General features: G+C 56.0%; 1 protein-coding gene across 1 annotated transcript; it reads right to left on the bottom strand.

Annotated features, from left to right (window-relative positions):
• Positions 1–9,932: 9,932 nt before the first annotated feature.
• On the bottom strand, positions 9,933–15,375 carry AMOTL2 (angiomotin like 2). The gene is made up of 9 exons (XM_062499160.1): positions 14,660–15,375; positions 13,127–13,349; positions 12,482–12,626; positions 12,250–12,342; positions 11,346–11,641; positions 10,949–11,241; positions 10,612–10,823; positions 10,171–10,326; positions 9,933–9,991 (listed from the first exon to the last, which is right to left on the bottom strand). The coding sequence occupies exons 1-9, from the start codon at positions 15,364–15,366 to the stop codon at positions 9,933–9,935; spliced, it is 2,184 nt and encodes a 727-aa protein (XP_062355144.1). The 5' UTR covers positions 15,367–15,375.
• Positions 15,376–15,662: the final 287 nt, after the last annotated feature.

Below are 15,662 nucleotides of genomic sequence, written 5' to 3'. Positions count from 1 at the left end.
TGCATGGCATCCAGTCTGTTTGGAGCAGGGTCCCATGAACCAGAAGAGTTTTGCATTAATGTAGTTCTCACTAGTTCCTAGGTTTGAAACTGGATACAGCAGGGTTACTCGCCATTTACTCCGGCTGGATTGTGTGGGGCTTTGTGGATTAAAATAGCAAAATTTCAGCACTAACTGCGATACAACACGGTTCGGGCAGAAAGATTCCCACTAACTGACCACCCTGTTACATCAGCATTTCAACACACCAGGAAATGCTGCTCATTCCACAGATTTTGGAGGATGGTAAAGCCCTGAGACTGCAGCGAAGCTGAGAAAGTTGGGGAGTTTTGAAAGAATTTGTGGAATTTTTTTTTGCACAGAACCTGAAAACAAGAAGAGAGTCTTCCCCTGCCCATGGGTGACTGTTTGAGAGCAGGATAAAATAAAAGAAGGTATCACAAAATCTGCTCCTGAGGAGGGGGTGAGTGCAGCAGCATTCCCAACCTGCTGTGCCAGGAACGGGGCTCAGCAGCAACCTCGGGGCTGCAGGGCTGCAAGCTGACCCGGCAGCATTCCCAGCACCTATGGAGGCTCCCATACCTCCCTACCTGCCCAGCCTCTGGAAAGGCTCCAGGTGTTGCACAATAGCAAAGCAGCAGCAGTTTGTTGCAGAACCTGCAGGAAAAGGCAGCTCTTGCCTCGGCACGTTGGAGCCAGCCACAGCTTTCTAGTCATGCTCTGAAAGTCAGGCTTGGGGAGCACATGGGGTTACTGGGCAAATTCTTGTCTCCAGGAGAGAGGCATTGAATCCCAGGGGGGTTTGGGTTGGAAGGGATCTTAAAGAGCATCTCGTACCACCCCTTGCCATGGGCAGGGACACCTGCCACTAGCCCAGGTTGCTCCAGGCTCCATCCAGCTTGGTCTGGAACACTTTCAGAAATGGAGCAGCCACAGCTTCTCTGGGGAGCCTGTGCCAGGGCCTTACCACACTCCTGGGGAAGAAATTTTTCCCAATATCCCACCTAACCCTGCCCTCTGTCAGCAGGAAGCCATTCCTCCTTGTCCTGTTCCTCCATGCCCTTGTTCAAAGTCCCTTTTCAGCCCTCTTGGATCCCCTTTAGAAACTAGAAGGCTGCAGTTGGGTAACCCCGAAGTTCTCTCTTCTTCACACTGTTTCATGGTTGTAGAGGTCACCCTGGAATTCTCCTATTTTGTCATTCCAGGATTTTGTTCCCTGGGCTGTGAGTGAGATGTGACAGTCGGGGACATGCGTAGCCGTGCCTTGGTTGTGCAGCACATGACTCTGTGTGTGTGGGCATCCAGAAGGATCCACAGCACAACAGGAGCCTGTATGCTCAGGATTCCATCCCTAAGTATTTGTGCCGTGGCCACCCCAAGGATCTCTAGTTCTAGCCCCAATGATCCCTGGTGCTGAAGCCAGGAGAGGTTGTGGAGCTGGAAATGTTCCAGCTTTGGGGTTGTTTTCAGTGTTCTCCCACCTGGCAGGGCACCAGCCTTCAAGAAGCACTGGGAGTGTAGGTGGACCGTGGACTGGAGATGGTCTTTGGACCATGGGAGTGGGGATGGTGTTTGGTGGAGCATGAAGAGCGTGTGGTTTGGAAGGGCTGGGACTGGTTCTCCTGCCTGGAAGCAGGCGGAGGCCGAGGGGGGTGATGTGATGGGATGACTGTCTTGCTTCACCACAAATGACACTTTCTCCAAGCCTCCCAAGCCAGCCCATGGTGCAGCAGTCTCGAGGGAGATGTCCATTCCCATTCACTCTTGTTCCCCTGACCACAGAGCCATGAGCTGTCTCCCTGAGCTCTGCTGCAAACCTGGCACACATCCCTCTTTTCCATGGCTTTTCTCCTCCCTTACAGATGTTTTGGACCTTGCAATGCTGGAGTGGATTTTCCTGCATTGTCTGCCCAGCTTCCCTCACACTCTCCTGGATGCAGCTCTGTGGCAGGGCAGGGAATCACTGCCAGCAAATGCCTGGCATAGAAGAGGAGGACAGCAGGGATTACACCCTGCAAGCAGCCGTAAACAAGAGAGCAGAGTGCAAAAAAATTCCTGGGATTTGCAATCAAGTCTTCCTGATTTGCCAGTGAGCTCTGTGCTGGGGTGCTGGGCGATGCTGAGCATTCCTCCCCACTGATCCATGGGCATTCCCAAACCATGATGGCTCCAGGCACTGCTCAGCCTTGGAGCCAGGTGAGCATGGAGAAGGAAAGCGAGGCTGCTGAGTAAATAGGCACAAAGCCAAGGGAGAAGGGGAGAAAAAAAGAATGGAAGAGGAAGGAGCAAGGACCAAAATACTGGGGCTTTTGAGCAGGACAAGCTGTGTTTGGGCCACAGGACAGAGCCTCCCGAGTGCTGGAGACACATTAAACTCTGACGGGACACAACCCAAAATAGCTGCCATGGGGTAACCATGTCTCCATGGTCTCTATTCCAGGATGGAGCCACTCCTGGTCTGGGCTTGGGGCAGCAGCTCAGGAATAGCCTCGGCTGGTGAGGGCAGCCCTGGTGTACTTAGAGACAGCCACAAGCATCTTCCCTGTTTGTATGCATCCAGCATTCCTCAGGGAGGGCCAGGGAGAGGGACCAGCCTGCCAGGTTTCCATCTGATTTCATTTTCTTAGAATTTCCTCTGATGGTTCCTTTTTTTTCCCCTCTAATTCCACTTCTTTTTTTCTTTTTTTTTTTTTTTTTGGGGTGGGGGGGGGGGAAAGGCAGCTGGTAAAAACAATATTTTGGTTGCCTTGGAAACACGCTCCTAAACTTTTGGTGGATCCAAGACATGCTTGGAGTTCCAGGATGGCCAGTCAGAGTGGTAGGGGCTTGCCCTCCCTTCCCAAAAGTGGCAGGAGCTGCTCTCCAGTGGCTCTGGACACACGTGGCCCTGACGCACCCTCTGTCCCGACCCCTGTTTACTTGGCAAATACAACATTGCTTACAAATTCCTGGGACATGCCATGGGATCTCTAGGCTGGGTAGTGTTACTTCATGCTGGACCCTATGCAAGAGGGAAAAAAAAAAATAACAGGATTGCACTTTAAGGCTGTAAAAATGCGGGTGGGAATATTTTCCAGCCTGTGTCATTTTCCATGGAGGCCAAAATTCACATTCTGCCTTTCTCTGTTTGTGTTTTTCTCCCTGAAACTTGGATTTTTTTTTTTTAATTCTCCAGCTTTCTCGAATGAAAAATTAGGAAATTCAAGGAAAGTGATTGTCCCCCCTACCATGTTTCAAGGAAACTTCGTACGTATACAATTTCAAGTGTGGGGAGTTAAAACTTTCCTTTGGCCTGAAGCCAAATGTTTTCCTGAAAACTCAGTATTTCTGTGATTTTCTGGGAAAATGGGATATGGGCCCCTTCTCTTTCCTTAACCAACACACATTCTTAAATTCTTGTTTATTTGGAAGAATTTCAGCTCCCAAGGGGGGAAGAGAGGAAAGAAAAATCACAATGAAATATTTCCCCTGCAGTGGGCAGAGAGGCCAAATATCCAATTTTTCCTGGAAGGAAGAAGACAAGGTTTTTTTCATTAAAAAGAAGAAGAAGAAAAAAAAAATTTAAAAAAAATAAAAATAAAAATAAAAACCAAGGAACTACTTCTGTATGGGAAAACACTTGAAACTGGAGTTTCACTTGAAGTGGCCTGAGCAGTATTAGTGTACAATGACTCTGTACTGGGAGAGAGAGACCTGAGAAATGAAGCTGGGTGGGTTTTGAAGACTTTACTTGCCTGGAGTGATGGCTCTGGACATCTCCATCTCTTGCAGCTGGATGTTGTTCCCCCTCCAGCAGAGGAAGTGCCCTTTCCAAGCCTCTTTGCTTCCAAATGAGCTTCTAATGAGTACAATTTTTGTCCATCCAGTTAATTAATCCCTGGTTCCCTCCAGATAATATTCCAGAGCATGTTGCAGCACCCTGTGGTGGAACATGGCCCATCACCCTGGTGATTTGCCTTTCTCTCCATGCTGGATCCAGCCCTGTGTGCCAGGACCTGCCACAGACCTCTCAAATTTTCCTGCTGCTGCCAAACTCAGCAACAAAACAAAACAAAAAAAAAAAAGAAAACATCAGATCTAGCAGGATGCTCCTTTCCTTTCCTTTCCTTTCCTTTCCTTTCCTTTCCTTTCCTTTCCTTTCCTTTCCTTTCCTTTCCTTTCCTTTCCTTTCCTTTCCTTTCCTTTCCTTTCCTTTCCTTTCCTTTCCTTTCCTTCCCTTTCCTTTCCTTTCCTTTCCTTCCCTTCCCTTCCCTTCCCTTCCCTTCCCTTCCCTTCCCTTCCCTTCCCTTCCCTTCCCTTCCCTTCCCTTCCCTTCCCTTCCCTTCCCTTCCCTTCCCTTCCCTTCCCTTCCCTTCCCTTCCCTTCCCTTCCCTTCCCTTCCCTTCCCTTCCCAAGCTTTCCAAGGGAGGATGAGGAGGCAGGAAAGGGAAGGAAGGAGTCTCAGACCTGTCAGGGGAGCTGTGGAAGGATGCATGGTCAGGCTGTTCTCATGTCCCTCAACTCCCAGCTGCCCACATCATTCCTGGACACGCCTTCCAGCTCTTGGGGACACAAACTGAGGAGCACAGGCAGCATCCCATGTCCCTGGCCCAGATGTCCGTGTGAGCTGCACCCACCGGAACACACCCCCAGTGCCTTCAGCATCTCTGACCACCTCCAGCATCCCCAGCACCTCAATGATCCCCAGAACCACAAGGATTCCCTGCGTCTTTGAGCGCCCCAAACCTCCTCGAGCATCCCCAGCACTTCCAGCATCCCCAGCCTCATCTGGCATCCCTAACACCTCCTTGAGCATCCCTAGCTTCTCATCCAGGGGAGGAGATGAACAAGATTGTCAGGGCGGATCCTGCCCACCACTCCCACGCCAGTGCCGCGCCACCACAGGGCTCAGTCCCGAATTCCGGCCACGGGAAGCAGCAGGAGCAGCAGGCGGAGCACGGCCGGGGAGCGGGGTACGAGCAGAGCCAGCCAGGGAGCTCCTCCGCCTGGTTTTTCAAGGTCACAGAGGTGGTGGGAAGGAAAGAAAAGAGAGCGAGGAAAAAAAAAAAAAAAGTTGACTCAGAAACCGCAGGGAATTTTTTGCCTTTTTAGAATACTGGGAAGAGAAAAAATAGCCACAGTTATTCAAAGCATCCAGGATAATAACAGCCTGTTTACTGTTTGCATGCAAAGATGGCAGGCAGGCAGCACAGCGCAGGGAAGAGGAATGAGGAATTCACCGCGCTTGCACCGCGGGTCCGACCACTTCTGCTGAGCCCAGCAAAGCCCGGGTGGTGAACCTGGCTGTGAGGGCAGGAGCTGGGCAGCCCCACCATGACACCTGGACGGCCCCACCCCTCCCCAAGGGTCCTGCAGGAAGGGGTTCAGGTGGCCCTGGGGCTGGGGAGGACGAGGAGGGGGCTCCCACGTTGGAATGTGCTCCAAGGATGAGTGGATGGAGCATCCCGGAGGGTGTCATGGCCAACCCCTAAATAACAACTCCCATCCCATCCCATCCCATCCCATCCCATCCCATCCCATCCCATCCCATCCCATCCCATCCCATCCCATCCCATCCATCTCCGATTCTCAGCAGGCATCTCCAGCCACCCCCCCCTCGCAGGGGTGTGGGAAGCCAGGAGGACAGGGATGCAAGGACCGAGGACACGGGGATACAGGGATCGAAGACAGAGGTGCGGGGTCATGGGAATGCAAAAATCAAGAGATGCTGAAGTTTTGGAGGGAGGGGGCACCTTGGGCTGGCTCATTCTGCAATGGAATGCAAATGCCAATGAGAGGAATTCAGGAAGGGAGCGTTGACACCCTGGCAGAAGAAAGCCCGGGGGGCACCCCCCAACAATCTCTGGACACAGAGAGGAGCCTGGAAGCTTGGGGGACCTCCGGGAAAGGGATGGGATGCGAGAGGGAGGGAGGGGGAAGGGAAGAGCTCAGCAGGACCAGCGGGGAGAGCTTCATTCCTGCCGGTCCAACGAGCAAGCCGGGACTTGAGGCGAGAGAAAGAGCCCGGTTTGCTTGACTGGTTTGCTGGGAAGTGGCTGCAGGGCTGGCTCGCAGCCTTGCCAGACATCCCCCATGAGGATCGGGATTATTTGGAAGGGGGGTGTGGGGGGGTGTGAAATTCCCTTTCTCCCAAATTCCTGTAAGGATTTTTTGTTTTTTTTAAAACAGTTTTCCATACGAAGGAGAGTGTGGTGAGCTTGTATTTCCCTATTCATCTCCAGCATTCAGCAAGTGGAAAAGGAGCGGGGATGCACAAGGAGATGAGGAGGAGGAACCAGGGCCCACAGAGGACATGCCAAAATTCAAGGACGCTCCAAGGACCAAGTTCTAATATTCTCCAAAGGGAAATGAGGAAAAGCAGGAGCCAAAGCTGCAGAAAGGCTGCTGTGCTGTGGCACCAAGGGAATTATTCCCAGTTTTCCTGGCTGGGAATGGGGCTTGGTGAACAGCCAGGGAGCCCCAAGGAGATCCTTGGCCTTGTCCCAGCCCACTGTGACCACAGAGGGACACAGACCAGAGCTCCCCAGACAGCCCTGGAGGGGCAGAGCCATCTCCCTGCCACCCACAAGAGCTGCTGCCCCAGGATAGGCCATCCCACCCAAAGCCACCAAGGTGACACTGGAGCCACCTGGAGCAGAGCCTCCTGGCCCTTTCCCAAGTCTCCAGGGATGTGGATGTGCAGCCCACGGGAGGAGTTGCATCCAGGTGCCAGCCCAGGCAGCACCCCTTCCAGGGCGTGAGAACCCAGTGTCCTAGACAGGACGTGAGGATTGAGGATACAGGGATGCAGGGATACAGGGATGTAGAGATTAAGGACACAGAAACAGAAGAACACAGGGATGCAGGGATACAGGGATGTAGAGATTAAGGACACAGAAACAGAAGAACACAGGGATGCAGGGACTCGAGGATCTAAGGATCAAGGATGCAGAGATCACAGGTAAAGGGATGGGAGCAGGAGGTTTGGCTCCCACGTGGCATTTCAGGCATGACAGGGACATGGGAGAAAGGACAGTGGGTTCAGGCAATGCCGATGGTGAAATCCAGGGAGACAGTGTGGGAAGGGCGGGCAGAAATGCCTGTGAGGACAGAGCAGGTGATAACACCCCCAGAGCAGCTTCCATGGCCAAGGTGTGCAGCTCCTTTGGGATGGTGCTCTGGCTGAGCAGCATCCCTACCAAAGCACACGGCTCCTCAAAATGTGTGGCAGGAGGAGCTGGGACCTGCTGGATTCAGGAATCCTCTCCCTACCGCCCAATTCCTGTATCCACAGGTGGGCTTTGTACTTTTTTCTGACTGCCTGAAAAGATCGAGAGCCCTGGGGGTGAGGATCAATGGGCAAAGCTCTCAATAGGAGCCCATTCCGCTCCCTGCAAACAGCCAGACCTGCAGCCAGGCCACTCTGCATCCGGATTCTGGTAAATAAAGCGTGGGGTGTGAGAGCTGTGGTATGCCAGGAATGCTGCTGGCCTTCCCGGGCTCTGGAGCAGCAGGAGCTGGGGGAAGCAGGGCAGGTACAGCCCTGGCTGGAGGCTGCCAGGATCGCTCAGACATATTCCCAACCCCAGCAGTTCCCTGTGAGCTTCCACCCTGCTCTTCCCATCCCTGGCCCCGGTTCAGGGTTCTGTTCAGCCTTCTGCATGGGCAGAGTAGATTTCCCTGCTTGCAGCACCCAGGAGAAGCCATAGGTGCAAAGAGGATCCCAGCTCCAAGATTCTCATTGCTCCAAGTTTCCCTAACCTGCTCCTCAGGGATAGAGACCTGTCCCACAGACATAGAAAGACCCAAATTTTCATTTTCTTACCCATACTTCTTCCAGATTCCTGAGTGGGAAGGTTGGGGCACAGGTGGAATTCAGCTGTCCCACCAGGACCAGTGATCCTCAATGGAGTCCTGTCCAGGGAAGAGATGGAATTACCGTCCTTGGAAGTGTTGAAAACCATGCAGATGTGCTACTTGGGGACGCGGTGGCTTTGGCAGTGCTGGGTTAACACTCAGACTCGATGGTCTTAAAGTGCTTTTCCAACATAAATGATTCCATGATTCTGTGAGTCCATGGGAGAGCTGGCAGCAAAACTGGTTTCTGATGCCATTGTTCTGCATAATCCAAGCTAAACCCCATAGCAGAGCACAAGAGCTCCTGGTCCCCAGGGACATCGGGATCACAAAGATGAGCTCCCAGTTAATGCCAAAGGGTGTCACAAAGGGAAAGCCTTGGCCTGGCTGGAGATGGCAGAATCCCCAGGGTTGTTCCCTGGGGAGCATTAACACCACAGCTATCAGAAAATAAAAGTCCAGCCCCCGGAAAACTTCTGGTCTTCCAGAAGATGGAGGAGCCAGGCAGAATAGGAAGGGCTCGGAGATGGCTGACAAAGCCAAGGAGAGCTTGGGGACCAGGTCCATCCATGCTGGAAGACATCAGGGAGTCCCTGTGGCAGGAGAGGAAGGGGTTTTGTGAGGAAGAGGAGGAGGATCCCATCAGGATGCAGTTATGGGATGCAGAGATCAAGGACAGCAGGGGGCAAGGATTGAGGACACAGAGATGGAGGGTCACGAGGATGCAGAAACCAAGGACGCGAGAGATGCAGGGATGCTCCATCCTTTTCCTCCATGAAGGTGAGGGGAATGGGATCCCAATGGGATTTTGGGGAATGCAGAAATGCTCTTGAGCATTTTCCCCCTCTCCCATGCAACTGCACCCCAAATCTCTGCCCTGGGGAGCTGGGAAGGATATGTGAACCAGGGGGCCAGCACTGCCAGACCCTCTTTCCCTGGTGGCACCTCCATCTCTCCACGTTGCATGGAAGAAAAAGAGAGTCCATGGATTGATATTTGGGTTTTTTTATTAAAATATTGTTATACCAAGTGGAATGCTACAGCAATCTCGGTATAGGGCGGCGTAACGAAACAGCCAAGTTTATGTTTAAATACTTAAAGATAACTTAAAACGCACAAACGAGAACTTGTCGTCTTTGGCAGGAAAAAAGTTCACAGCACGAAAAAAATACTTAAAAAGAAATACCAATATTAATATAAAATATATTAAGTCGTAGGGTTTGGGGTTTTTTTCCTCTTTCATAATTTTTTGTTTCTTTTCCATTTTGTAAACAATGCACGAGAACCGAACGCATTTTTTACGTGTCTGGGGAGAGAAAAATAAAAAATGCAGTTGGCCAGCAAATGCACACGTTGAAAGGGGAAAGAAATAAAGAAAAATATATATATTTACACGAAGGGCAAGGATGGGAAGCTCTGAGGAGCAGGATGTTGGCTCTGGCTATGGGCAGAAGCCAGCTGCCACTAGCCAGGGGATGCAGCCAGGAGAAGGGAGGCACATCCCACCGCCTCCATCGGCATCCTCGGAGCCTTTCACCTCCTCTTTTCCTGCACCTTTCATCCCCTCCATTGTCATTTTTGTTTCACTGTCACCCCATCACATGATGAAAAATCCAGAGGCAGGGTGCAGGTGATGGAAGTTTGGTGCTCCTGGTGCTTGGCTTGGCCGTGTGGATCTGGGTGGTTGATGGGACCCACAAGGGATCCCTCCCAGCTCTGCCCTCGTGCAGAGACTTCAGCTTGTGGGTACAATTCGGGCGATCAGAGAGGGATTTTCCAGTCAGAGGCCAAGCACCTGGGAGACTGCTGATGGCCAAGACCCAGAGGCGAGAGCTGGGATGGAGCCAGGATGGGGATGGAGCCAGGATGGGGACGGACCCACCGCAGAGTCCCCGGGCTCCAGCGCGCCCTGCGCAGCTGGGGAGGCGTGCGGGCACCGAGGGGGACAGTGACCCTCCCACACCCCAGGGTCACTGCTGAAACCGGCCGAGGGGACACCGCTGAGCTCCCGGCTCGGTCCCTCCTTCCCACATGCTTCTCCATCCTGACATGCTGGCAAGAAGGGTTGAGTGGCCACCGTTCAGCCCTGGGCGGCCTTAAATCAGGATCTCCACCATGTCAGACAGGTCCGGGGCTCTGGCAGTGGCCGAGCTCTCTGCAGAGAAAGAAGGGATTTGATTTACAGGGATTCGCACCTACCCAACTCAGCTGGGGCCTTAAAAATGCCTTAAAAAAATTGCTGATGCTCGTGCAAAGCCCGCCCTAGGGATGCTAAGCCCATGTGCTGGGGCATCCCAAGTCCCTGCCCCGTGCCATGCAGGGGGACTCACTCACCCAGCACTGCGGTGCCCTCGCCCTGCCCGCTGCTCCCGGCCGCTCCGTCCGTCTGTGTGCTGCCATCCTTGCTGCCGTGCTTCGAGTGGGATGGCAAGGGAAGGGTGGTGGACACTGCCGTCCCTTCAGCGGCGGCTTTGCCTGCTGGAGGAGACTCTGTTAGGGATTCAAGGAAAGGGATTCAAGTTTTCAAGGCCATGTTGGATGGGGCTTGAAGCAAGCTGGTCTAATGGAAGGTGTCCCTGCCCATGGCAGAGAGTAGAACAGGAATGAGCTTAAAGGTCCCTTCCAACCCAAACCATCCTGGGATTCTGTGACTGCTGGCTGGTCCTGGAGGAATAACCCCTCCCCAAACCCTCTAACTCCAAAACCACAGGGGAAAATTGCAAGTAGGTCCCCACAGCCAGGTGAGGTAGGGAGTGGGCAGGTGTCCCCATTTACCTGTGCTGCCACGGGAGCTGCCCTCAGATGCCCGGTCACTCTGGCCAGCCCCCGGCCAGATTGGGGAGGCAGAGGCAGCGAAGATGGAGGGCACGGATTTGGCCGGCCTCAGGGAGCCCTGAAGGGCTTTGCTGGGGTCCCTCCGCGAGCGCTGCTGCAGGACCTTGATGACAGCATCTTTCTCCAAGATTTGGGCATGAAGGGCTTTTAACCTGGAGAGGAGGAAAGGCAGAAGTTGGAAGAGGAGCTGGATGGGGAGAGGAGGATCCAGGCACTGCCCAACCAGACCCCAGAAAATTCTGATGGGAGCCAAATGCCTCTGGCAAGGTGGCACTACCTGTTCTCCATCTCCTGGTGCTTGTGGCTGGCCAGGAGAAGGTCCTCGTTGAAGCTGCTGTTGGGGGAGTGCCGTGGGGAGTGGCTGATGAGGGTGGTGTCGCGCTGGGCGGCCGCCGTGGCCGCGGCGTCCATGGCGAACTGGCGCATGGTGCACTCCTCCAGGTACTTCTGCTCCCACTTGGTCATGTCGGCCTCCAGCGCCAGGATCTTCTCTTCCCTCTCCCTCAGCTGCTCCGACAGCGTGTGGGCGCTCAGCTCCGGCGTCCCCCCGCTCGCGGTGCCCGCCTGCCTCTGCGGCGGCCGAAAACAAAGCCCCGGTGAGAACGAGGAGGTGCCGGGGAGGACGCAGCACCCGCCGCGCCTCGCTGGATCCACCTCGGCTCGCCTGCACCCACCTGCTGAGCCCGCAGCATCTTCAGCTCCTGCTCCAGGCGGGTGCGGAGCCGCAGCTCCAGCTGCTCCCGCTTCTCGCAGGCGGCCTGGAGCTGCCCCAGGGCTGCCTGCAGCCGCTCCACCTTCTCCACGTAGGCTCGTTTCTTCCGGAGCTCGGCTTCTGCCTTGGCCGCCCGTGCCTGGGCGCTGCCCAGCGCCTGCTCCAGCAGCTCTGCCCGCCGCCGCTGGTCCTCGTTGGCACTGCGCAGCAGGGACACCTCCCGCTCCAGCTTCTCCTTCTCCTGCTGGTGCTCGTAGCCTGCGAGGAAACCCCACAAATCTCAGACATTTGGCTTCCCTAAGGGCCGGCCCACGAAGCCCAGCGGGGATTCTTTGCTTCACGACACCCTTTCCTCCAGGTCTTCTGTCAAATGGGGGTCAGGGGCATTCTAGCCACTTGGGCAGATGGCCAAAGGTCTCCACGTGCCACATTCCAGCCTAAATTTTAGCTCGGGAAGGGCGAAACCTGCCTGGTGTGAATCCAGCAACCTTAGGGGAAGAGGATGCAATTCTTCCTACTAACACCAAAATCACGTCTCTCTGCTAAAGTTTAAGTATATTTTCCCTCCAATAAAAGCCCAGGCTGGCATGGCTGCGAAGTGCAGGAGGGAGGAAGGAGAGAACGGCCGGGCAGGCGTGGGGCGGGAGTGCGGGCTTGGTGCTGGAAGAGCCGGAGCTGCGGCAGGAATGTGGGGAATGCGGGTCACGCCGCCGGCCGGCCGCCGGGATTAATGGCTCGAGTCCAGCGCCAAGAGCTGCTCCATCCTCCCTGGGGAAGGGCGAGAGCTGCCGCCCGACACCCGCCTCCTCCTCCAGCCGAGCTCCCACGGGGAGCTGGGCAAGGATGGATGTCCCCCGGGGACTTACTCTGTGCCAGGAGTTTGGCCACGCTGCCCTGGTTGCTGTCCTGGTTTTCCTGGGTCTTGCTGGCCAGCTGCTTGTTCGCCGATTCCAGTCGCTCTGGTCCAAAAGAATCAAACCCAGTTATGATTTAAACAGGAGATTTTGGCTGGAGGAAGTGGGAAAAGCCGGGTTTCCCATGGAAACAGCCGGGGGACACAGAGCACCCACAGAGATGGGGACACAGAGGGTCCCTCACCTTTCAGGTCTCGGTTGAAATCCTGGAGCCGTCGCATCTCACAATCTCTCTTGTTCCTCATGGCTTTCTCCAAGGCTTCCCGCTTGGAAGATGCCTTGACGAGGTTTTCGTAATCCTCCGAGATGCGCTGGATCTCACTCTCCAGCTGGGGTGGAGGAAGGGACAAGCCAGGGTTAGACATTCATGGAATGAGGAAAGGAAAGGGAGATGCCGGTCAAAGCTCAGCTGGGGTGCTCAGCACAACCTGAGCTGCTGGAGGAGCTCGGTGCACCTCGAGTTCACCCCCAGCGCATGCTTTGGGGAGGAAAACAGATTTTTTTGGTCTTTTTTCTTATAGAAGAGTCTCTCCACAGATTTTGGCTCTGCCATAGCCCGGCCACGGGGAACAGCCGCCCCTTGTACAAGGGCACACAAAGGGCTTTCTGTGGCGGCTGGGATGGGGGGACAGGCAGAGGGAGAGGGACACTGGAGAATGGGCTCCTTCTCCCCAATCCCGGCTGCTGCGCCACAGCTGCTCCAAGGAGAACGAGCCGCCGGAGCGAGGAGGAGAAGGGATTAAATCGCTAAAGGGGGTGAATTTTCACAGCAGCTGGTCGAGCATCCCCCGCTGGCAGGGGGGGCACGGGGCAGCCACCATTCCCTCACCTTCTGGATGCGGCTCGCCTTCTCGGCACAGCTCTCCAGCTCCCGCCGCAGCTTCTCGCTCTCCCGCTGGAGCCTCTCGTTCTCCCGCAGGACGGCGTCTGCCCGGGCCAGGCGGCTGCCGGCAGACACCGCCTGGGCACTCACCAGCGCCTCCACGCCAGCCGGGCCCAGAGCGCCCGGACACAGCGGCAGGAACGCGGCTGGGACCGGGGTGGGCAGCACCCTGCAGGGAGTCAGGAGAGGGGATCAAGGTTTGGCAAGGTGGGAGAGCTGGCTGCAACTCCAGCATCCAATCTAGTGCCTCCAAGTCACCTCAAAGGAGGTGCAAGTGCCTATCCTGCTTTTTTTAGAACTGGGAAGCGCTTGTTCTCTAACCACAAATCCCATCTTGCAGGGATGCCTGGACCTGACCCCTCCAGGACTTGGCCAGTGGGTCTGGATGGGCTCCCAAACCCCCAGGCCCCTCTCTTCCTGGGAGTGCTGCAGGCAGCCCGGCACAGGATGCACCTTGGAAGCTGACATTCTCCTTATTTTCTGGGCAAAGCAAGGGCTCCTCACTGAAGCCTCCTCACCACTAAACTATGGATATGCCCTTATGTCCTTTTTATATTCGGAGAAGCCAGGCTGGCCTGGCTTTGTGGCCCTTGTGGCAAAGCTCCAGCATCCCACCTCAACATCCCCCCTGGAATACCCTGAGCAGGGTGGCTGTGCACGGCCCAGCCCCGCTGCGCTCCCCCGCGGGCTGCCCGCCAAGGGCCTGCATTCCTGCGGGATGATATAGGAGCAAGGAAGAATAAATACATCTTCCTCGCAGCTCCCCTTCCCCTCTTTGTTCCCTGGAAGGAGAAGGTTTTCCTGCTGCAGATGCTATCACTCTCTGCCTGGATAGATCAGCAGGGCTGGGAGCAATGTGTCCTTCCACTGAGCCGCCAATTCCTTTCTTCCCATGATTTTCCATACTGGAAGAGGTTGTTTCCAGTCCTCCTCAAATTCCAGGCAATGCCTGGAGCCCCAGATGTCCATCTCACAGTCACTCTGGGGCTTTGCCAGAGGCATTGAGCTGCCAAAGGGACCACAGACCACCTGGCACCAGCCCAGGCTCTGCTCAGCAGCAATTCCGAGTTACATGGACATTCCCAGCTCAGGACCATGGCACGGGTTTCTCTGGAGCAGGGAGTATATTTGTCTTCCACCCTGTCCCATACCTGTTCCACATTTAGCTGTTTCCTGGGCTGCTTCCAGCTCCTAGATTATCCCCTAAATTAACCCCAGATTCCTCCTGGTGCATGGGGAGGAGACAGGGTCTGCTGTGGGAATGGGATTTTCATCGCTGGTTCCCCCCAGCCCTGCTGGGGGAACTGGGGACAGCAGCAGAGTGGGGGGCTCCCAGCACACCCCCATGGCCTGGGCCAGTGAGGACAGGACCAGCTGCTCTGGGCCCCCACTGCCCTTCACACCCCTCAAGATTCCAAGCATCCATCCCGGACATTCCTGGGAGGCATCCAAAAGCAGAGCCCAGGGACCACAGTTTACCTGATCTCAGGATGCTGAAATCCAGGACCTTCCCGGGAGCAGGGTCGGGGTTCAGCCAGGTAAGCGTCCTGGTTCGGGATGACATAGGGATATTCCGGGGGCGGTCCCCGCGGCTCCGTGCCCTCGGGATGCTGCTGCCCGCGCAGGGGGACGAGCTGCCGGGAGAGCTGCGGGAAGCTGTGGGAAGCGCTGATGGGGCTCTGCGCCTTGGCCCCGTTCCTCTCCAGCGACATCCGCATGAGCCGCTCGCTCAGCGACCGCACGTGGCCGTGCTTCAGGTCCTTGAGCCCCTCGTCGGGGCGCCGGGCCCCGCTCTCGGCCCCGCGCTGGGCGGTCTCAGCCCGGAGCCCCGCGCCGGCCGCTGCCCGCTGCGAGGCGAGGAGCTGGGAATGCGCCTTGGCTTCCTCGTAGGTGGGGAGCTCCTCGCCCTTGGGCGGGCAGAGCCGATAGACGCTGTTCTCCAGGTAGATGTGGTCGGAGTGATGCTCCTGGCCCTGCGGCTCCTGCCGCGTGGATTGCTGCACCATCTGGCTCTCCTCCGGGCTGAGGCTCTCCAGGGAGGAGCGGGGGCTGCCGGCTCCGCCGCCGCGCAGGGCCTGCTGCTGGATGGCCAGCAGAGTGCGGTTCTCCGTGAGATTCCCATAGCGCAGCTGCTCCTGGATCAGCCGGTGCAGCACCGTCCCGTTCGAGTCCTCCGCCGTCCTCATGTCCGTCCGTGCCGCCGGCAGAGCCACGTTTCCACCCTGGAAGGGCGTCCCGGGGGACCTCAACAGCGCCTGGCCACGCCGAGACACCTGCAAGAGGGGAAAGCGGGATTGTTGGGAAGCAGTCGGGGCAGGAAGGTGCGGATCCTGATGGACGCGGGGTTGTTTGTCAGGAATCCGGGACGTGCCGGAGGGGTGGGAGCCCGTGGCGGCAGTGGGGTGACCGAGCACCGGCACTCAGCGCTCCCGGGACAGCGGCTGGCACCTGGGGCTGGCACCGGACCGGGAATGGGGGATGG

This window comes from Cinclus cinclus, chromosome 10 (assembly GCF_963662255.1).
Source record: "Cinclus cinclus chromosome 10, bCinCin1.1, whole genome shotgun sequence".
Lineage (NCBI taxonomy): Eukaryota > Metazoa > Chordata > Aves > Passeriformes > Cinclidae > Cinclus > Cinclus cinclus.
This window is presented reverse-complemented; position numbering and strand designations above follow the sequence as displayed.